Raw genomic sequence first — 24,030 nt, 5'->3', positions numbered from 1 at the left:
GAGGCAGCAACCAAATGATTTTACCAATTGGCTCTATATCCACCATGTTGCGTGTTGCAGTTTCTCCCATTCATAGTTATATGAGGGATCCATCTTGGTAATATAAAGTCTTATCATGGATTTTTAGCAAGGTTAAAATGCTTTATTGACAAATCACAAGGCAGGGCCGGTTTAATAATGCTATTCTGGAATATCTAGTCCTTTGGTATAAAGATGCTGATTTCAAGGACCGATTATATACATCCATTTAGGTATTTTCTCATTACTTAAATAAACTCTAATTTATGTCTCTGTCTGACCTAAAACATGGTTTTGCTGAGAGACCTAAGGAGGCAGCTGCTATATTTTAGAAGATCCGCCAGCAATGGAAAAGATACTTACATCTTAATATTTAACAAGAGAAAATTTACACAGAAAGCCTTTGTAACTTGCAGCCATTGTCACAAACATGTTTGTTTCTTCTTCTTAAAGACCGTGCATTCATGCTCAGTCTGAATCCAGCTTATTTCCCCCTTGTGATTAATAGCAAGGCCCTTTTTATGATGTTTCTCCTTTCTTTGTCGCATAATCTTCTCTATGAGTTGCAATCCCAGTGTAGAAAAGCAGATTTGAATGAATAGACGCCACTGTGTTGAGGATTAGGCAGCAGAGACGGTGGCAAGTGCCAAGTGGACACTGAAGCAGTTACTTATAAGGATCTCTAAATGGTGCACTTGTGTGTGTGTTTGTATGGCTGGGTGCGGATGGTATGCTTCCTGTTTGTGCGTGAATGTTTGCCTCCATTTACGAATCAACGATTTCATGTTAATTGTGCAATCTGGGAACACACTGCGGTCAGTCTAAAGGGATAGTTCACCCAAAACTGAAATTCTCATGATTTAATCACTCTCAGAACACAGAACAAATATTTTGACTATTTAGTTAAAGTCAGTGGTGTCCAAAACAACACTGGACCCCACTGACTTTTATTGCATGGGCCAAAAATGTTGCTGCGAGCACTGGAGCCTGTTGTGTTATTCTTAAACTGACCCCAGAGTTTCCACGCTCTCCCACCTGCAACTTCACTGGGTTTGGTCCAGAGACAGGTGGCCAGTGGGAGAGAGAGCCAGGCAGCCAAGCATAGAGAAGCAGGCCATCAGATATGCATTCAGTGAGTACATACAGGCCTGGCATCTACTGCACGTGTGCCCACAAACCTGCTGCTCCTTATGCCACATCTGACATATCGCTATAGACGAGCCAGTCTCAGCTGATGTTACACTCCATTGCACGCACACAACACGCCAAAAGCATACAAACAGTCACTGTCAGTGCATAACCTGTTATGATGAACTATGGATCTAATACAGTGTATGAAATGTCTCCAAAATCGTTCGGTTTAATTGCAATCAAGCCAAATTGTCTTCTACTTCAGGTGATTCATGTACAGTATTAATGGGATCTGAATCATCGCGGGGGCTTCTAAATGCTTTATTCTTCTTGTCGTATATAAGACATTGGAGGCAGACATTCTGTAAAGTTTGCAGCAGGCCAGCCTTGCCAAATCAATCTGATGAAGAAATTAAGTGGATTGCACTCCATAACTAATGTTCAAATCCTTTTAACGGAAGGAGAGCGGGTCAACCATTTGTTTTATTTCACTGATTGCATTGAAGGCATAATATTACACGTAATGCTCAGTCTAATCATATGCCCAGCATGTCCATTAAGTAAATTTTTCTGCATGGTGCTGTAACAACTATTGAGAGTGACATGCACCCCACAATATTTATATTAGTGGTTAACCTATATTATTTTTGCTTGTTTATTTATAATAATTTAAAACATTTGGTCCTGCCAATCCTGAATATATGGTGACATTCTTGCATAATGATTGTAATGAATAATTTGCTCAAATTTAACCAACTTTTTTATTATTATTATTGCTTTGGTGGCATCATCAAAATAAAAAATAAAAAACTCAAAACACTTCTTAGATCACTTGATGCTTAAATGCTTCACTGTCTCTACATGAATCCCACTTGCTTAAGGTGCATCATGATGCAGTGTCAGAATTTTTTGTAATCAGTTTTTTTAATTAATTTATTAATAATTTAATTGTGATGAATGTATTATTTAATAATGGGCATTAGCCTATTTGGGCATTGACTTTCAAGAGCAGTTTTCATAGCATCCTGTCAATTATGTCCAGTACTTTAAAACATATACAAAAATATTTATAGGCCTAGACCATATCAAATGTCACATAACAGATAAACAAATGAACAATGCACTTCAGGGACATTTTTTACCCAAATATTTTAAATAGTTGCACTCATTTGTCACTTTCCATGGCATTCCCGCCTTGAGCCCTGGTTAATATCTGACCCTGATGTGTAGTGATTGAGTCTAGTAGTCGGGAATGCAGCTCTCCTCGGATCTTAGCGAGTGACGCATTGCGGGTACAAATGGACCAATCAGAAGCCGCCTCTCCTGGCCATAACGTCCAGTACTGCGATTGACGCATCACACTTTAGCAGAATGTATGACTCCGCCGGTTAGCTAGTTCCACTCAAAACAACCCCCCCTCGCTGCAAAGCATACATCTTCGCGATTTGAAGACGTCGCTATCGTATAAAATCCACGGTACTCTTTACAATACGCTTACGCATCACAATTGTGACATTTTTGACGATCGTTTCTGATAGGGAAGGAAGTGTGTTGGCGGATGGAGATCAAGCAGGGGGAGGGGTTTATAAGCGACCATTAAAGGCGCGTCAAGCACTGTATGATTGCATCCTGTTTATTTGCCAGCTGCGGACTGTTGTTCTGTGTGGAAATACATCTGTTAAAACAGCGCGATGGTGAGTAAAAACTGTTATGTGTTAACGTGACTGTTTATTTGGTGCAAAATGTATTATTATAGACTAGATATATAAAATAATGCGCGTTACAGTCAGTATACAGTTCGTTGGTACTGAATAGTTATACATAACGTAATATTATTTTTCATTGAATGTATGGGAGTGTTATGGTTTAATGACTGGTAAGTTAGTCTTCTTCTTGTGTTATATATATGCTTATTAATTTAATTCCATAGGGGAATATCAGTTAAATATTCCATTCTTGCTGTAACGTGAAATAATTTAAAGTAACAGCTTGGAAAAGCTACATTGATAGCCAATACAGTTAAGGGGCACGTCAGCTGCAACTATGGCGCATTTCTCTTGCACACGCTTATGTTTGAATATGTGCTCATTATCAAACACGCGTATGGAAAGCATTGGACGTCTGTTGTTCTTTAATTCAATGTTCTCCCCATGAATAAAGCAGTACAAAGACTTTTATGAGCGGCGGAGAAGGGACTGCGCCACCTTCTGCAGTTAGCATTAAAGGGAAAGTTCACCCCAAAATGAAAATGGTCATTTATTCACTTTAATGTTGTTACAAACCCATACAACTGGTTGACTTTCTTTAGGACACAAAGGGAGATGTTAGGCACTGTCAGTCTCAATCGACGTTTACTTTAGTTCCATCTGTTTCCTCCCATAATGAAAGTGAATGGAGACTGAGGCTGTCATTCTGTCCAACATGAAATTTTAGGGTGAATTGTTCCTTTAAATAGAAGTGAATCAGATCCTTTATGATGCTTAGGTTTTAAACCCCTAGACATGTCACCACTAATATTTAATTTAATGGTTGACCAATATGAGTTTAATGGTTGGTTCCTAAATGATTAGATTTGTTTCCATCAGTGCTTCATATGCATCACTGTTCTCAATGTACGTCTTCTCTTTTTCTCTGCAGGCCGACCAATTGACAGAAGAACAGATTGCCGGTAAGACATTCCCACCTCCGTTCTATTGGCACATGGTCAGTGGTGTGGATTCCCGTGGTTTCCCCTATCCCCCCCCCCCCCCCCCTCACCCCCACCCCCACCCCCACCAGTGGATTTATATTATTTCCTTTTATGGCAAGCCCTGAGACTTGGTCGGGACACATTCCTCAAATTAAAGGTTTGTTGTGGTGGGAAGCGTGTAACGCCATGCTTTAAAACTAAGTGACTGAGTAATTTCCTGGGGCTAGATGTAGTTTTCGATGAACACACCCTTCTCTGTTGGAGAGAGTTAGTACTGCAGGCACTGAGGAACAAGGGTGTGTCCCCTGCTCAGTATCAATGGCTTTGACATGAAGTTACAGTTTCATTGGCTGCTGGTTCGCCTTGAGTCATTTCTGACATGATATTGCAGATTCTAGCTCAAGATGGACTTGTATGCATTACTTTATTGGGACGTGATGTTCTTGATGTCTTTATAATATGTTTCCTTGGTGTTTTGGATAATTAGGGTAATTTCAATGGTTTATATAGTGTTTATAGGGGTGCACTTATCTCTTTGTATTTAATGTAATAGCATACATGTGCTAGAATTGTGCTATGACAACAGAATATTTGTTTCATTTTAGGTGATCTGAGATCCACATTTCTGGTATCGTGTGCAAAGACCACCCTGCAAGATTAATGATATTTTGAATACTTTGGAAGAAAAGTAATATGAAAACCTCACACTTTCAGGATCAACTGTTTTTTTTGACTAATGTTTCTGATCATGGTTGTGCTATTACAGTAAAGAACCTCAAACAGAAATGCTCTGATACCATTTAGGTCATTGTGGTCTGTCTCCATAGCGACAGTGAGGTCATGGTGGTTTATCCATCGAGACATAGTCTCCAAAGTGTGTTTCCCTGGAGATTGTGTGAGGTCACAGCAGTGTTTCCATACTGCTCTGAAATCTAGATCCCATATCCGCTCAATGGGGTCACAGCACTGGATCTCCATATGGTTCAGTGGGTCTCCATAGGAACAGAGTGAGGTCACAGTGCTGGATCTCCATAGAAACGGTGCCTCGGTGTTGATAGTTTGCATAGAAGCAGGGTAAGGTTTCATTTATGCGAGGACAGGCATTTGTAGCAGTCAGTGGCGTTTTTACATAAACAGATGTCACATTTCTTTTTAGAGGGATTGATATCTAGGACTTTTTCCATTGTAGTTGTTCAAGCCTGTTCTAGTTTGGGTGTCACTTGTTTTTCCTGTGTGCCTTGCGTAATCAACTGGTAATTACAGACTGCAGATTTTTTTTCCCACTGCAGTGACTCTTTGCAGTGTTCATTATGAGCAAGGACAAACTGCTTTTAAAGACTGCCTAACTGTCGTGCTCTTGTGGTCTCGGACCCTGAGTTTTAAAGCCAACATGAGACTTAATTTGCAACCTGTTTTATTTCCATAATCAGACTTTTTTTTTTTTTTCTGAGTGCTGCAGCGAGAGGAAATGTATACGCCAGGACATGTTGCTAATTAGCAATTGGTTGGACTGTAAAAGTAGGTGTTACTTTTTGGAATGAAGCCTGGTGGTTGAAAAAGAGAGGATTCATTACGGCAGCCAAAAAGCAGAGTAGCTTCATAGCTATTGCTTTTTAATAAAAGATTATAAGTCACCGATTATTTGTTCATTAAGACCAGGAAACACGTGTTAAAGTAAATAGGGTCAATCTTAGTTGACTTTAAAAGCTCTATGGTTGAGCTCAAGCTTCTTTTGCATTGATGTCGGAAAGAGCTTGTTTTGAAAGTGAGTGTGTAGAGTGTATTTGGGCATCCCTTCTTTGGAACTGGCCCCACTGGTTCCTCTGTGTGTCTTTTGTGTTTGTTTATCTTTGGGAGACTCTGTTAATACAAGATCCTATTCCATTTATTTGTCACCCTTCACAGAATTCAAAGAGGCTTTCTCACTCTTTGACAAGGACGGTGATGGCACCATCACAACCAAAGAGCTGGGCACTGTCATGCGCTCGCTCGGACAGAACCCGACAGAGGCCGAGCTGCAAGACATGATCAATGAAGTGGACGCTGATGGTAAGGACAACCACGTGCATCCTCAACCCAAGTGAATGGTAAAAGTTGGGCTTCGTCTGAATTCTTTCGCTTTCTGCATAGGAAATGGGACGATAGACTTCCCCGAGTTCCTAACCATGATGGCGAGGAAGATGAAGGACACAGACAGCGAGGAGGAGATCAGAGAAGCATTCCGTGTCTTTGATAAGGTAAAGCTTGTCTAGTTCCAGAATAGTGCCGCACAAAGTCACGTGCAGTCGCTGACCTGGATATCTTGTGCTTTAGGATGGCAATGGTTACATCAGCGCAGCTGAATTGCGTCACGTCATGACAAACCTTGGAGAGAAGTTGACCGACGAGGAGGTTGATGAGATGATCCGAGAAGCAGACATTGACGGAGACGGACAGGTGAACTACGAAGGTGAGTTGACTGAAAAGTTGTTTTGGAACTCATTGTTTGTTAGATCGTGTCCTCAATAAAACGCACAACCACAGCCTATCAGAACATGGTTTGTTTAATACACTGTTATGTGGAGTGGGATTTTTGGATCACTAAGATTCCAGCACATCACAGAAACCAAGCGACCAACAAAACGTCACTCGCCGCAGTCTTGGCTGGTTTGGATATGGTGTCAGGGTGCATCTTGAGTTGATGTAAGAAATCTTGTCATCGTTTAGAAACGGACTAACCCGTTCTATGTCTCCACAGAATTTGTACAGATGATGACGGCGAAATGAAGGCCTTGTACAGATCCTCTCTCTTCTATAAATAATTTGCCTTTTTTCTGTTTAATTTATCTGTAAAATGTTAAGTCCCCTCCCCTTCCTCCTCCCGGCTGTCCAAAGGAACTGCATGTAAACTGCATAGGATCTTCAGTCCTCATGTCCCTTTCTTTTGCTGTCATCGTGTTTTTGGAGTGGCGGTGCGGTTACACGGTCAGGTGCTTGTTGCCGCGAAGAGGGGGCTGTGACGTGCAAAAACGTGCACGTCACGTCTGTCTGCCCCCCTCATGCGTAGCAAGAGTGGAGACCTGCCAGCTGGTTGTCTTCTGGCAGCGACGCTGGCACGGCAACAATGTAGAGGAGTAACTCTGCATGGACTATGGACAAAGTATATAATATATATATATATATATATATATATATACATATATATATATATATATATATATATATATATAAATATATATATATATATATATATGAAATTTCTCAGCATTGCACTACTGCAAAAAAAAGAAAAAGACACGGGTGTATCTACAAGATACTCGTACATAAACTCTTTTTGTATCTGCTGTTCTATACTAAGAACTTGTTTGAATCTTACAGTGCTTTTTAATGTTTTAATCACTTATTCACATAATTTTTTTTCTTTCTTTACTTTTTCTTTCTTTTTCTTTCTTTTTTTTTTAAGCCGCTTAATGGCATTGTCATGCCTCAGATAGTCCATTCCAAGTTGTATATTTGTTTTCCAATAAAATTTGACTATTTACCCATATTGAAAAGTTTCTTTGTTTGCGAAGCATCATTTAGCCCTCTGATTAAAAGCCCTTCTGTTTATCATTATGCATCCCAGAGCTGGTTTTTATAAGTTCGAAATTGCTAACTATTTTACCTAACCGAGTTGTTTACTCTATTTATTGTAATAGTTCAGATTATTCATTTGTACATCATTATACGACGTGTCTCTGAGTCAGCTGGACAAAGTGCTATGTGTTCACAGGATTGGATTGGGGCGAGGCCTCTGTCAAAAAAAAAAAAAGCTCATTAAAGTAATCTTGAATGACAATTGTTGTAAAAGTCATCCTTTTCCTTGTGAGAATACATCTGTTCTGTTCAGAAGTTTGGCTATGTTTATTGAAGACTATTTGGTTTTTAATACATGTTTGGAGTGTTTATGCTATATAAAGATGTAGTGTTAGTTATAATATAGTTAATACACAGCTATAAAGTATCATTCATGCACCTCTCCACATTTTGTACTCACGAGTTTTACTCATATAATTACTAATTTTTTAATTAGTTTATTATAATTTTTTTTCAAGAGCTTATTACAATGACAGCAGTACACTGAAGCATGGCTTGGTTATTCATGGTATGTCAGTGTTGAAGTGCACTGGTACAGGAGACGGCTCTGACAAACTGTGAACACTGGGCCTTTCAGTTGCTTGTTAGAAGCATGTGTTTCTGGTCGCCTGGAAACAGAGCAGAACATTCTGCCATGAACTCCCAGTGCTTCTGCTGTGCTATTCATCTGTGTCAAACACTTACGAATGGATGTGTCATATGCCTCTTACATACAACAAATTAATTTATGAAAAATAAAACTCACTTTATATTGTGTCGCAATCCCTTTTAAAGCTTGGGAGATTTATTTTAGAACTTAAAATTGAAGTTTAATTTAAGAAACAAGACATATATACATACAGTACAACAATAATTGTGGATAGCAGCTCAGATAACTTGGGCTTGAAAAAAAAAATGTAAGAAGTGTCTTTGAGTTCACACATGTATATTTTGGATCAGAGAATTTGATGAACAAACTCATTGAGACATTTTTTTTTTCTCAATATGTAACAAAATCAGTAAATGTAAATAATAAATACAATAGCAAACAAATAGCAGAAACTCGTGTATCCAGTACTCTCGATTAATAGTTAAATAGTTTTAGTATCTAAGCGACGCCTCTTGTTGTTGAGGTGTCTGTTACAGAAAACAAAACAGGAACGACAGAACTATGGCCACGGGAAGAGAGAAAACATTACCCAAAGGGAAATGTATAGATGGGGTAAGTTTTTACATTTGTTGTGGTGGAAGGCTGGTGCATAAGAATGACACAAGAACTATTTCTTTATAGTGCAGGCATCTTCTGCACCTATTTCTGACAACCATTCAACGGTTTGAGGGCCAGTAAGATTTTTTTAAAGTAAGTAAAGATAGAAGTTTTTTTTTCCAAATAAATGCAGTTTTTTAATCTTTCTAGTTATAGAATCCTGTTTTTAACATTGATGATACTGATAAATGTTTCTTGAGCAGCAAATCAGTATATTAGAATGATTTCTGAAGGATCATGTGACACTGAAGACTGGAGTAATGATGATGAAAATGCAGCTTTGCCATCACCGCAATAAATTACTTAAAAAAAAAAAAATACATATTTTTAATTGTTATAATATTTTACAATATTACTGTTTTTTACTTTATATTTGATCAAATAAATCCAGCCTTGGGTGAACACAACAGAATCTTACCAAACCCAAATGGTGATCAGTGGTCTTTTTTTCTTTCCTTTCAGAAACAGAAAGAAGAAATGTACACTGACAGAAGTGGTTGGTGGAGAAACACTATTAAGGCAGGTGATATTTTACAAAAGATCCAGCCGTAGAAGGAAAAGTAACACGAATAGTTGTTCTGAAACAAATGTATGTCATGACAAACACAATATGAAGTGTACTTTTGCTGTACAAATAGCTTCTGTCTTAAAAAACAAGGCTTGTTTCACACCGCACACAAAAACAGCTTGTATTTATTTTGATGCTCATATTACCAGGTCACTGCTTTCACACTGCCTGCATAAGCAGCAATGTGTAACCACAGCTTCAACTACAACCTATTTTTGTAATGAAAAGATATGCATTATGAAAATGCACTTTAAACCTATTCATCATTATGCTTTTAGTCCAGAATGATATAAGCAGTTTATTACACTTTGGGCTCCGTTCTATAATGATTAATAGCCATTTGGACGATTTCACAATGTTTAAGTGTGTTGTAATAAACAATGACTTCACTCAATAACCATTTTATACTTTGGCTGTTACTAAAGGACATCCTCAGTGTAGTAAGCCAGAAATTATGTAAGATGTGAAACAGGCGTAAAGGAGGTCTCTTCTTTCTACCATCAGAACTATCCCATTCCAGGCAGTTACCACATCCGAGACTTCATAGAGGAGACAGGACTCAACCCGGTGCAGAGGACGTACAGCTTCAAAGGCCCCGCGCGAAACACTCTCATGTGGACTGTGCTTCGAGGCGGGGATCTGCTATTGCCCGGGGCGTATAACTTTACTGACTCAACCAATGAGGCTCTGCGGCGCCAGGCAACTTACTCTTTCAAAAACTGCCCCAGACCTGACAACCTCACTTTAGGCCTCAGGGATAAGGTCAGTTAATCACAATGATATATAGGCATACAAATGCATGGTGCCTTGAGGTCAGTTCAACATTCTGATGATGTATGGGAGAGCGGGGGGTAACACTTTATTTTGATGGTCCCTTTTGAACATTCTGTTGACTATAAGTAGCTTTGCAACTACATGTCAACTAACTTTCATTATAGAGTATTAGTAGACTGTCTGCTTAATATCTGCTAACTCTTTATTGTGATGGTCCTTCTACTGACTATAAGTAACTTTGCAACTACATGTCAACTTATTCTAACCCTAACCCTACCAGTCTACTAGTACTCTACTAACACTCTAATGAGAATTAGTAGACATGTAGGCGCGACAACAGAATGTGTTAAAGGGACCATCAAAATAAAGTGAAACCGCAGGGCACAACCTTACACTTTTTGACTTTCTCAGTTTGTGTAAATCCACTTAGGGTTCAGAGAATTTATTTTTTCCCACATTAATTTCCCACGTCTATACAATTATGGGTTTTTGTTTCATTAATACAGTGTTGTTACATTGTCAGTCTGTTTTGATTTTTGTCTGTGTTCTGTGCTTCTGTCTATTAGTTCAGTTAAGTCTTCCTCCGTCCCTGCCTGTTTGTTTCTATAGTTACTTATTGATTGGTTAGTTCAGTTCAGGTGTCTTGTTAATTTGCCTCTTTAGTTCTGTCTATTTATACCCAGTGTTCTGTCTTATTCCTTGTCAGTTATTTTATGTCGTGTTATGTTTGGTTGTTCTGTTTCCTAGCCTGAGTCTTTATTTATCTAGTTTTTAGTTTGTTTAAATAAAAGCTGCTGTATATACTTTTTTCTTGATTTACCCCGAAATAATGGAAGTGAAATGTGACAGCATGCACATTGTAACATGACCATATGACAGCTTAAAATGCTATCTGATCTAATCAAAAAATATATACAAACTAAAATATTTTGTCAATAAAATACAATTATTAACTTTTTCAAATAAAATAATGGCATTTTTTAATAATTAAAAATAAAGTAATTTGAGTTTGACAACAAACACTCTGCAAAACACAGCTATAGCATAGTTCAAAACATAATAATAATTAATAATTTATGAACACTGACTCTCAGTCTTTATTCACCTTTTTCTCATGGTTTCTCAATAGAATTCATACAAGTATAAAATAGCAGTTCTAATAGGGGCACATTGTAACGCAGTGTTACAACATGCCCCACCTGCGCAACTGGGATTTAAACCCAGTCTTCTGCTGATTAGATCAGCATTAAAGAACTATCTCAGTTGTGAAATAACAGATATAAGATTAAATAAAATAATATCAGATTTGTCTAATTTTAAATAAACACAAAAATAAAAAATAAAAACTGATGAAAAATTAACTTAAGAAATGTACTTTTGTTTAAAGTAATGTTCAGTGATATCTTCCAAAGTTTTTTATTTTTTTTATTTTGGCAAAAATAAAAAAATAAAAAAATCTCTATATAGTGCTGATATGGCAACTTGTAAGTATCACTAAGTTTCGTCATGCTAGCATGTGTGGAAAGTTTTAAACCATGTGTTACAACTAGCCCCACATTAGGTTGTGCCCTGCTCACACCTACAAATCAGTTTAATGTAGCACGCCACACAATGACTTTTTTTTTTTTTGGTGACTGATACTAAAAACAAAAGTAAACTATTTATCTGATATTAGTGGCTGGAGTTAAGCTTTTACCTTTGAGTATATGAATGTGTATGTCAAAACAATTGTTTGATGTGTTAGTTTTTGTGTGTGTGTGTGTGTGTGTGTGTGTGTGTGTGTGTGTGTGTGTGTGTGTGTGTGTTTAACGCAGGATATTAACCTCTCTCCCGGTCATTATGATGTTACGGAGAAGCCTGTCCCCAAATCACCCTGCAAGTGAGTAGGCCTCATGCTCAGCACGCTTTCACACACTGCAAGTCAGAGAACGTCACACACTGCAGCTCGGTGATGCTCGCGATCTCATTCTCAGATTCTTCCTTTACCTAAGGCAGTTCACAGAACAGCTCTCAGATGCTTTAATACTGGCCAGTGTCAGTGTCAGAGAGTTAGTGACTTTCCCTTGCTGGGTCTTGTTGCTCAAATACATGTGTTTTAAAACAGACTTAACATTTGTCTTTCTGTGATGCACTGTACTTAACTGAACACTGTTCTTGCAAATTCTGCTGATTTAAAACCTAATCAATGTGAATTTATCTGGATGGTTGATATAGATGAGGTTTTTTGAACTCGTGACAATGAATCTAGAGATTGAAGCATCAATTAGAAGGGGTCATTGTCTTCCAGTAAAAGTTTAGCCGGTACCGATAGCCCATTATTCAGAATGATATCTGTTCTGATATGATATTTGATTTTCAAACATTTTATTTTATGTTTGATTTTCTTAAGAAAAATAAAAAATAAATCTCTCCCAAATAATGCTGCAAACTATACAGGGAACCCTCTCATTTGGTACATTACTTAAATATAAGAGGTTAAATGAACAACAGAACTATTATATTCAACTCTTATTTATTTTCAGATATAATAATTACATGCAAATAAAAACTGAAATGTTAAATAAGGTAGTTTCCATAAACCCTTGTCTTCATGACAAATTTATTCAAGCATACATATTCTTCAGTTACTTTTATGTATTTTATTATACTTTTTTTTTATAGCTAAACTTACAAAATATGAACATTGGATAACTTCCCTGAGGTAAATGCAACGTTAAGTGGCACATTGTTCACAAGCTGTTTTATTGATGTCTTTCCACGGCTGATGTAGAAGCACCTTAACCTTGTTATAGCCTAAACTTGACATAAACTGTAAACTTGTCCCTCAAATCTGTTTGGTTGATTGGAATGTTGTTCCAGGATATTGATCAAGGAATATGTTTCACTTGGTGGAATCAGGTTCTGCTGACAACCCTGGCTTGAACTAAGGGTGATTCATAGGATCAAATTGAGCCTGCTTTAACTTTGCTATTTTTTTAACTGTTAAAAAACAACGTTATTGCAACGTTACAAAACAACGTTATTAAACAACTGTTAACGCAACGTTATTGTTGCGTTAACTTGCTCTAAATTCAACACAAGACAGATTTTCTTCATACGCAGTATGGGTTGCAGTCTGAACAAGTTTTTTCCGCCCCTTTTGATTGACAGGAAATAATTGGCCCTCATCACCGGCTCTTGTTAAACAATCGGCCAATGGCTTTTATCTGCCGATACCGATTATTGACCAATACATTGGTGCATCGCTAGTCAAGTCAAGTCAAGTCACCTTCATTTATATAGCACTTTTAACAACATAGATTGTTTCAAAGCAGCTTTACAGTGATAATAGGAAATTAAAGTAACAGAGATGGTTTTGGCTTTACAGCAGCTCTAGAATAAAGTTATTGTCCAGCTAAAGTTAGTTTTGATTGATTCACTTCCGTCACAATGATCATTAGTTATTAACTTAGGAGCCGCTAACACGACACCGTTCTAGCCCTTGAGAGAGAACCCTTAAGTTCTCTCTTCGCAAACTTTAAAAACGCGAACCTGTGAGAACTCTGATGGCGTGCACATGCATATTACGAGTTTAGTCTATAGGTATGTCTATGTATAGAACTAGCGTCTAGTTCTTCTTTACAAACCAACCCTCAACAAACTACTTGTCTGGTCTTAAAATTTATAATACAGAATTTTTATCGCTTCCGCATAGCCATGTGAACCGGAATTATCCCGAAAACGTTTTATCTGTACAGAGGTAAAGGAAAGGGAAGGAGGCCTTCACAGGGGAGAGACTAGTTGACACTTCAGGACTGCGTTGTCGTCGTGTCTGGGTGCAGGTCCTTCATCAGATCTGGATACGGCCTGGATCCAGCGGACTGCCGTAAACCTCAGGATTTTGTCTAAACAGAAAGACTAATATTAGCCTAGTTGTTCAGCACTAACATGCCATTCTTCTTATGATGTAACAAGTACATCAAGATTAATGGGAAGTGTTCCCGGTTCCGGTTGACTTAATCTATGCAGCCTAACATTGAATTATAGAAGTCTATAATGTGTTATGTGTATGCTAGGCCAAAGATATGTGTTTTTAGTCTAGATTTGAACTGGACTAAGCCAGAGTGTGTCTGCTTCCCGGACAATGTTAGGAAGACTGTTCCAGAGTTTTGGTGCTAAATAGGAAAAGGATCTACCGCCAGCAGTCGATTTTGATATTCTAGGTATTATCAACTGGCCGGAATTTTGAGATTGCAATAGACGTGAAGGACTATAATGCATTAAGAGCTCGCTCAAGTACTGGGGAGCTAAACCATTTAGTACTTTGTAAGTAATCAGTAATATTTAAAAATGTATACAATGTTTAATAGGGAGCCAATGCAGTGTTGACAGAACCGGGCTAATATGGTCATACTTCCTGGTTCTGGTAAGAACTCTGCTGCTGCGTTTTGGACCAGCTGTAGTTTATTTATTTATTGTGCAGGGCAACCACCCATAATAGCATTACAATAAACTAGCCTTGATGTCATGAACGCATGAACTAATTGTTCTGCATTTTTCATTGAGAGCATATGAGGTAATTTAGATATATATTTTTTAGATGAAAAAATGCGGTTTTACAGATATTAGACACGTGACTTTCAAATGAAAGATTGCTATCAAAGAGCACACCCAGTTTCCTAACCGACAACGAGGACTTGACAGAGCAGCCGTCAAGTGTTAGACAGTATTCTAGATTATTATGTGAGGAAGTTCTTTGTCCAATAATTAGAATCACTGTTTTTTCAGAATTAAGTTGTAGGAAATTGCTAGTCATCCAATTTTTTATATCAGCTATGAATTCCGTTAATTTTGTGAATTGGTAAGTTTCGTCAGGGTGTGAAGAAATATAGAGCTGCGTATCATCAGCATAACAGTGAAAACTAATGCCATGCTTCCTAATGATATCTCCCAAGGGTAGCATGTACAGGGTGAACAGCAACAGTCCTAGTACTGAGCCTTGTGGTACGCCTTACTGAAATTTGTGGTCGATAGTATGAAATGCAGCAATAAGATCGAGTAACACTAATGGAGAGATACAACCACGATCGGATGATAAGAGCAAATCATTTGTGACTCTAATGAGAGCTGTCTCAGTACTATGATACGGTCTAAATCCGGACTGAAAATCCTCGCAGATATCATTTCTTTCTAAAAAGGAACATAGTTGTGAAGATACTGCCTTTTCTAGTATCTTTGACAGAAAAGGTAGATTCGAGTAATTCGAGTAATCCTGTAATTGGCTAATTCTGTAGGATCAAGTTGCGTTTTTTTAACAAACGGTGTAATCATAGCCTGCTTAAAAGTTTTTGGTACATATCCTAATGACAAAGATGAATTAATGATATTAAGAAAAGGATCTTTGACCTCTGGAAGCATCTCTTTCAATAGCTTAGTCGGTATAGGGTCTAACATACATGTTGTCGATTTAGATGATTTAACGAGTTTAGAAAATTCTTCCTCTCCTATAGCAATGAATGAATCGAATTTTTCCTCATGGAGACTACAATGCACTGCCTGATGTGATACTGTAGTAGACGGTTGCATATTTATAATTTTCTCCCTGATATCATCAAAAGTGAAGAAGTTCATGAAGTCATTACTGCTGTGCTGCTTGGAAACGTCTGGGATTGAAGCTTTATTTTTCATTAGTTTAGCCACTGTTTCAAATAAATACCTTCGGTTTTGTTTATTTTCTTCTAATAGGGTTGAAAAATAAGCAGATCTAGCAGCTTTTAAAGCCTCTCTGTATGCAATCGTACAACAAAACTTTAGTTTTGTTTTCTTCCAGTTGTGCTCCATTTTTCTGGCTGCTCTCTTAAGGGCCCGAGTGTGCTCGTTGTACCACGGCGTTGGACTATTTCCTTTAATCTTCTTTAAGCGCAAAGGAGCAACTGTGTCTAAAGTGCTGGAAAAGAGAGAGTCAAAAGTTTCTGTCGCAATATCGAGTGCTTCTAAGCTATCTGGGATGCTGAGATGATGAAACTGATCAGGAATATTATTAATAAAGCAATCTTGTAACACGGAGTCGGCTTTGTAGCCTGGGCTAGATGGAGTATACATGAGACCAGATAATGATCTGAGATGTCATCGCTCTGCTGTAGAATTTCAATGGCATCAACATTGATACCATGTGATAATATAAGATCTAGAGTATTATGACAATGAGTAGGTCCTGACACGTGCTGTCTAACTCCAAGATAACTCTTTTTCATTATCTACATGTATATGAAAATCACCATCAATTATGACTTTATCTGCAGCCAGTACTAACTCTGATAGAAAATCAGCAAATTCTTTGATAAAGTCTGTATGGTGCCCTGGTGGCCTGTATACAGTAGCCAGTACAAATCTCAAACGTGATTTATCATTTACACTAGATAGTGTTACATTAAGCACCAACACTTCAAAATAATTATATTTAAAACAAGACTTCTCAGTAATTCTGAAGATATTACTATAAATTACAGCAATACCTCCCCCTTTACCTTTCAGACGAGGCTCATTTTTATAACAGTAATCTTTGGGGGTGGACTCATTTAAAGTAATGTAATCGTCTGGTTTTAGCCAGGTTTCTGTCAAACACAGCACATCTAGGTTATAGTCTGTAATCATATCATTAACAATAAGTGCTTTTGAAGTAAGGGATCGAATATTCAGCAACCCGAGCTTTATCATTTGTTCATCTGTATTATATCTGTTTTTTATTTGTTGAACATCAATAAAAATTTTACCCTTAAATGGGTTCAGGAGTTTTTTGTATTTCCTAATTCGGGGAACAGATACAGTCTCTATATGATGATATCTAGGTGAAAGAGTCTCATGTGATGGGATTTACCTGAGAGACAGATAGCAGACGGTCGGTTTAGCCAGTCTGTCTGCTTCCTGACCTGAGCCCCAATTCATGTTTACAATGATGTTACCCAATCAGTGGCCAAATGGGATATACATATACATACAGTCATGGCCAAAAGTGTTGGCACCCCTGAAGTATTTCTCACAGAAAAGTATTGAAATTACACATGTTTTGCTATACACATGTTTATTTCCTTTGTGTGTATTGGAACAACACAAAAAAATAAAACAGAGGAAAAAAAGCAAATTTCACATAATTTCACACAAAACTCCAAAAAATGGGCTAGACAAAATTATTGGCACCCTTTCAAAATTGTGGATAAATAAGTTTGTTCCAAGCATGTGATGCTCCTTTAAACTCACCTGGGGCAAGTAACAGGTGTGGGCAATATAAAAATCACACCTGAAAGCAGATAAAAAGGAGAGAAGTTGACTCAGTCTTTGCATTGTGTTTCTGTGTGCCACACTAAGCATGGAGAACAGAAAGAGGAGAAGAGAACTGTCTGAGGACTTGAGAACCAAAATTGTGGAAAAATATCAACAATCTCAAGGTTACAAGTCCATCTCCAGAGATCTAGATGTTCCTTTGTCCACAGTGCGCAACATGATCAAGAAGTTTGCAACCCATGGCACTGTAGCTAATCTCCCTGGTCGTGGACGGAAGATAAAAATTGATAAAAGGTTGCAACCCAGGATAGTCCGGATGGTGGATAAGCAGCCCCAAACAAGTTCCAAAGAAATTCAAGCTGTCCTGCAGGCTCAGGGTGCATCAGTGTCAGCGTGAACTATACGTCGACATTTGAATGAAATTAAACGCTATGGCAGGAGACCCAGGAGGACCCCACTGCTGACACAGAGACATAAAAAAGCAAGACTACAGTTTGCCAAAATGTACGTGAGTAAGCCAAAATCCTTCTGGGAAAACGTCTTGTGGACAGATGAGACCAAGATAGAGCTTTTTGGTAAAGCACATCATTCTACTGTTTACCGAAAACGGAATGACGCCTACAAAGAAAAGAACACAGTAGCCTACCTACAGTCAAATTTGGTGGAGGTTCAAAGATGTTTTGGGGTTGTTTTGCTGCCTCTGGCACTGGGTGCCTTGACTGTGTGCAAGGCATCATGAAATCTGAGGATTACCAAAGGATTTTGGGTCGCAATGTAGGGCCCAGTGCCAGAAAGCTGGGTTTGCGTCCGAGATCATGGGTCTTCCAGCAGGACAATGACCCCAAACATACTTCAAAAAGCACCCAGAAATGGATGGCAACAAAGCGCTGGAGAGTGGCCAGCAATGAGTCCAGATCTAAATCCCATTGAACACCTGTGGAGAGATCTTAAAACTGCTGTTGGGAAAAGGTGCCCTTCCAATATAAAAGACCTGGAGCAGTTTGCAAAAGAAGAGGGGTCAAAAATTCGGGGTGAGAGGTGTAAGAAGCTTGGTTATAGGAAGCGATTGATTTCAGTTATTTTTTCCAAAGGGTGTGCAACCAAATATTAAGTTAAGGGTGCCAATAATTTTGTCTGGGCCATTTTTGGAGTTTTGTGTGAAATTATGTCAAAATTATATATATATATATATTTTTTTTTTTTATTATTATTATTATTTTTTTTAGCAAAAACGTTATTAAAATTATAAGTGAATCTCATGAAACATGTTAAATTCAAATATCAACATCAATATCATGACGACCCCTTTAATTATTTTAGTTATAATTGTTTTAGTTACTTTATAATCATTTTTATAACTAAAATAATTAACCTATTATGTGTATATTAAATGCTTTGCCTGTTTTCCCCCAGAATGGTTTGTAAAGCATGTAGATTCCTGTGAGAGAGTTTCACTGATGCGCGTCAGTGTTGCACCTCATGCACCGTGGCTTCAGTGGCAGTGTTGGCTGGTTATTCGAGCTGTGCTGGCAGCTGTCTAGTGTTGACGGAAAAGTGAGGATGCTAAATCATCCTCTGGGTCTCATTAGGGTGAACATTAGGGCTTTGTGTGGTTGTAGAAGGGTGTCGTTTCATGTCAGACAAGTGTTTTGTCAAAGGTTAAGTAGCAAAGAAACCTCAAGCTTATACTTAAGATGACAGATCAACAGCAAACAGGCAAATTATATTACTCAGAGGCTGAACTTCCATAGTTTAAGGCTGGAATACAAACAAGACTTTTAAAATCTGAACAGATTTTAAAACACTATGGCATCATATACTTGGTATACATCATATAAATGGTTATAGAGAAACACTGGGCATCATGCGCTAAATGACTGAGGATAACACACTACCGGACTTTAAAGTTGTTCAGAACACAACAAAAGCCGTTTTTTCACCATCTGGCTGAACGACTCTAAGAACGGTAAAGGCACCCACACACTACAATCAGGATGATTTTGGTCCCAATACTCCCCTTCCGACAATCCCAGGTAAAGTCCCGATTATCTTGATGGATCTACAGATTATCTTATCAGATTTTCCTGTGGTGTGATCTGTGTTAAGAGTCACTGAATCTGCTCGGAAGAACACCAATCTCAAATCGTAAACATCCAACATGTTAAATATTTTCAGTCAGAAATAATGTTGTGTGGGTGGAACCACAAGGACAAATGGGCCAGCCTGGTTCCAATTTCCACTTGTATCAAGTGTGATATTTCTTTTATGCAACAGTTAAAAATTATTAATGAGTAATTGGTGACACTTAACACTAACACTTTTGGTTAGTTCACCCCAAAATTAAAATGATCCCATAACTGACTCACCCTCAAGCCATCCTAGGTGTATATGACTTTCTTTTTTTCAGCCAAACACAATCGGAGGAATATAAAAAAAATATCCTGGCTCTTGCAAGCTTTATAATGGGAGTGAATAGAGCCTGTGATTTTGAAGCTCCAAAAAGCGCATCCATCCATTATAAAAGCAATCCATCGGCTCCAGAGGGTTAATAAAGGCCTTCTGAAGTGAAGCGATGCATTTTTGTAAAGAAAAATATCCATATTTATAACTTTTTAAACTATAATCACTGGCTTCTGGCAACAGCCGTACGCGAGTCGAGTTCTGGTGGAAGAGTGACCTCTGACCCGACGCACCAGCCACTTATTACATACACCTGTTCAATTGCTCTTTAATGCAAATATCTAATCAGCTAAACAAATGGCAGCAACTCAATACATTTAGGCATGGTCAAGACGATCTGCTGCAGTTCAAACTGAGCATCAGAATGGGAAAGAAATGCGATTTAAGTAACTTTGACCAGCCCGTCTGGCACCAACAACCATGCCATTTTCAACCATGAGTTTTTACGCACAACCATCATTGGGTTTACAGAGGATGGTCCAAAAAAGAGGAAATACCCAGTGAGCGTCAGATCTGTGGGTGAAAATGCCTTGTTGATGCCAGAGGTCAGAGGAGAATTTCCACACTGGTTCGAGCTGATAGAGTGGCAACAGTAAATCAAACAACCACTTACAACTGAGGTTTGCAGAACAGCACAACACATCGAACCTTGAAGCAGATGGGCTACAGCAGCAGAAGAACACACTGGGTTTTACTGTATATGCTAAAAAGTTGGCCAGTTTAGTATTGAAGAAATAGGCTACACTTACAGTACAAGTTTACTTCTACTAATATCAGTGTACTAGAACTTCTAGTACATTGATATTAGTATACTTAAACTTTACAACATAAAGTATACTTAATAAAATGAACTTGAAGTATACTTATCATTCGCACGGGTAAGAACAGGCTACAATTCACACAGGTTCACCAAAATTGGACAGTAGAAGATTAGAAAAATGTTGCCTGGTCTCATGAGTCTCGATTCCTGCTGCAACATTCAGATGTTAGGATCAGAATTTGGTATAAACAACATGAAAGCATGGATCCATCCTGCCTTGTATCAATGGTTCAGGCTGGTGCTGATGTAATGGTGTGAAGTATATTTTCTTGGCACACTTTGGGCCCCTTAGTACTATAATCAAATGGCCTCTTCAGTCTCCAGATCTCAATCCAATAGATAGAGCACCTTTGGGATGTGGTGGAACGGAGATTCACATCATGGATGTGCAGCCGACAAATCTGCAGCGTGATGCTATTATGTCAATTTGACCAAAATAATTTCCAGCACCTTGTTTAGTCTATGCTATGAAGAATGAAGGCAGTTCTTAAAGCAAAAAGGGGTTCAAACCGTTACTAGTAAGGTGTATCTAATAAAGTGGCCCATATCTCTTTTGTTTGTGGATAAATGTGCGTTTTTGAAGAAACACTTGATTCAATGATTCAATGACTCACTCACCCGTAAAGCATATACAGCTATAAAATGAATGTGGATCACATAGTTCAGATTATTTAATGAGACATTTTTGAGGTCATATTAATATCTCTGGTATCTTGGCAATTCTGAGCAGTGAGCACAGTTTGATATCTTTTCTCTGAAACTCAAGAAGAGACATTTGAGATCTTTCATTCCTGGGTAGTTTTCACAGGTTCACCTTAAGGCATTTGAAAATACAGAGAAAGCTTTTTTTTATATTGATATTTTCTTTATTGAGTTGTGAGTAGTTTGTTTTGGAAGGTGTTGAATATGGCTTTTCTGGACAGGAGTCCCTTAATGAAATAATAGCTCAGTGCCTCTTCAGACATGTGTAGTATGGCACAGCTATCCGCTCTTGTCCAGGGGAATGCCGAGCTGGCTGGCCGTCCCATAGAAGAAGGGCGCAACGGCCTGATGCCTTTAAAACCAACGGAAGTTGACCTCATGAGCAAGCAGGCAGAGGGAAGTGAGTTCCACTGCAGCCAGCATTAACACCTCCGGCACAGTTCAACCTGCCACACACACACCACTGCACAGGCCAGCTGGATCAAGTGAGGCTGCCGGTGGAATCAAATGGCATGTAATGATAGCAGACAGCTTCTGTAGCACAGGCGCTGAGCAGTGAAAGCTCTTCTTCTCAGCTATGCTTTTGAAAGCACATAAATAGACCTATATCTGTGAATATAGAGTCAAGTACAGGTTGATGAAGTGCTTTTTTTGGAGAACACTAATTAGATTTTTTGATCTTCCAATCTAAAGGAATATTTCAGGCCGTGGAACACAAAAGGGCAAGTTTATCAGATTGTCCCTGCTGCTTTTTTAGCATATAATGAAAGTGGATTTCGATTTAAATTAATAAGGTCCAAAAAAGACAAAAAAGCTCCATGAAAGATTAATGAAAGTAGTTCACATGACAGTTTTGGGGTGAACTATTCCATCAACTGGTTAATTAAATTAAATTTGAATTTTACTTTTGTTGACTTGACTTCCATTAATGGATTTAGAAGGAAGGACCAGCGCCTGGACATTACAATCCAAGGCCGAGCACGGGCATTGCAGTCACTTCCTGCTTTCGGTCTACAGTACCACGGCTGTACAGTGTGCATTCGGTGAGCTTCATTTCTATCCCTGTTCGATAACAAGCTCTACAACCCTACATTAAGTCTTACAACAGCAAAACTAGTCTTAGGGCCATCAGTTTACAACACCACAATCAGTGTATTGATTATCATAAATGGAATGAATGTTTTTTTGACAGGGAACTCCCGGCCCAGGTGTGCATGAGCCCACATGGCACAAAGGTCAACGGCTCAGCACTAAGGGCAAAGTGGACTGGGCCTTTGACCTCCTTTTTCGCAGCACACCATGAACTTTGCCCTCTCTTTTGTCTGACTTTCCCACATGTATTCCTTTTAGTAATATTTCCCATTCTTTTGAAAGTAGGGTGTTGCCAGCTGGTATGCGACTCACCCTGTTGAAATGTGGTTGAAATAATGTCAGTTGTTGTTTTAACATTGAAGTATGTTCAAAACAACATTTCATGCTGAATTTTTGTAAAAAGGTAAAGAAAATTTTAACAAGATTTGTAAGATACGACATTGAAACAACATTGTAATATTAACATTGATTCAATTTTAATAAAAAAATCTATCTCTTTGCAATCTCTGTTATGTCATGGACTGACTATGTGGCTGCCCATGTAATGAACAAATCTTTGTGATGACTCTCACATTCACATAACTCATTCAGCCAGAACAAAGAGATCAGTGTCACACAATAAAACTGTTGTTTACAACACTCACACACAATAGCTAGATTAACCCTATTGTTGAAGTCCGGAATAATTCAATAAATCAATTAGAATGTACATGTGGGTTGTGTAGGCCTATATTTATGTCTATATCTAATAAATACATTTCATCTACAGTATATAGCTACTGTGTGGTCCAAAAGTCTGAGTAAAAAATGCATCTATTTCCCATTTTTCTAATTTAATGCAAAATATTTAATGGTGCATTCAGTAGTTGTTTGGTGGTCATTTAAAAAGCTGTACACATGAATGCTGTACAATCACATGAAATGAAGGCTGTACTCATAGTAGTTTTCTATAAAAAGTATTTTAATTTTAAATGGCGCGGGACACCCCCCCCCTCAGTATATTTCAGCATGTGGAAATGACGTGACCTGCACTGTTTCACTAAACATTCAACAATGTTCTCGCATTAATTGGCTGCCTCCATATGGTAGTAGTGTAGTATTGTTTGATGATACGAGAAGCTAAAATCAGACAACAGAACAATGGGAGAATCAGTACCTGTGCGGCCGAAGAAGACAGAATAACCATCAAAGACAAAAAAAATTAAATAAAAAATGAGCATGAACATCGGTGCGACATAAACAAGGTGGAAAGAAATGAAGACAGGGTAGCCCAAGTTGTTGGACACGTAGGGGAATTAATTATTGTGCAAATTGTGCAAACTCCCTAGTGCATAAAACTCATCATTACTGCAGAAACTGACAGAAACCTGGGTAAAACCAGACTATTACATTACTTTAAATGAATCCACCCCCAAGATTACTGTTATAAAAACGAGCCTCGTCTGAAAAGAAAAGGGGGAGGTATTGCTGTAATCTATAGTAATATCTTCAGAATTAATGAGAAGTCTAGTTTTAAATATAATTCTTTTGAAGTGTTGGTGCTTAATGTAACAATATCTAGTGTAAATGATAAATCACGCTTGACATTTGTGCTACTGTATACAGGCCACCATACAGACTTTATCAAAGAATTTGCTGATTTTCTATCAGAGTTA

The 24,030-nt window shown here is 38.1% G+C and overlaps 2 protein-coding genes across 2 annotated transcripts; both read left to right on the top strand.

Annotated features, from left to right (window-relative positions):
- The first annotated feature begins 2,715 nt into the window (after positions 1-2,715).
- Positions 2,716-7,364, top strand: calm2a (calmodulin 2a (phosphorylase kinase, delta)). The gene is made up of 6 exons (XM_084093839.1): positions 2,716-2,843; positions 3,787-3,817; positions 5,744-5,887; positions 5,969-6,075; positions 6,152-6,287; positions 6,576-7,364. The coding sequence occupies exons 1-6, from the start codon at positions 2,841-2,843 to the stop codon at positions 6,602-6,604; spliced, it is 450 nt and encodes a 149-aa protein (XP_083949965.1). The 5' UTR covers positions 2,716-2,840; the 3' UTR covers positions 6,605-7,364.
- A 587-nt stretch (positions 7,365-7,951) lies between these two features.
- Positions 7,952-23,747, top strand: stpg4 (sperm-tail PG-rich repeat containing 4). Its single transcript, XM_084093625.1, has 8 exons — positions 7,952-8,654; positions 9,162-9,218; positions 9,772-10,029; positions 11,856-11,920; positions 17,386-17,694; positions 18,715-18,718; positions 22,222-22,326; positions 22,476-23,747. Exons 1-8 carry the CDS (start codon positions 8,604-8,606, stop codon positions 22,584-22,586), a joined length of 960 nt encoding a protein of 319 aa, XP_083949751.1. The 5' UTR covers positions 7,952-8,603; the 3' UTR covers positions 22,587-23,747.
- The last annotated feature ends 283 nt before the right edge of the window (positions 23,748-24,030 follow it).

Source organism: Abramis brama, assembly GCF_963993115.1.
Source record: "Abramis brama genome assembly, chromosome: 19".
Taxonomy (NCBI): domain Eukaryota; kingdom Metazoa; phylum Chordata; class Actinopteri; order Cypriniformes; family Leuciscidae; genus Abramis; species Abramis brama.
This window is presented reverse-complemented; position numbering and strand designations above follow the sequence as displayed.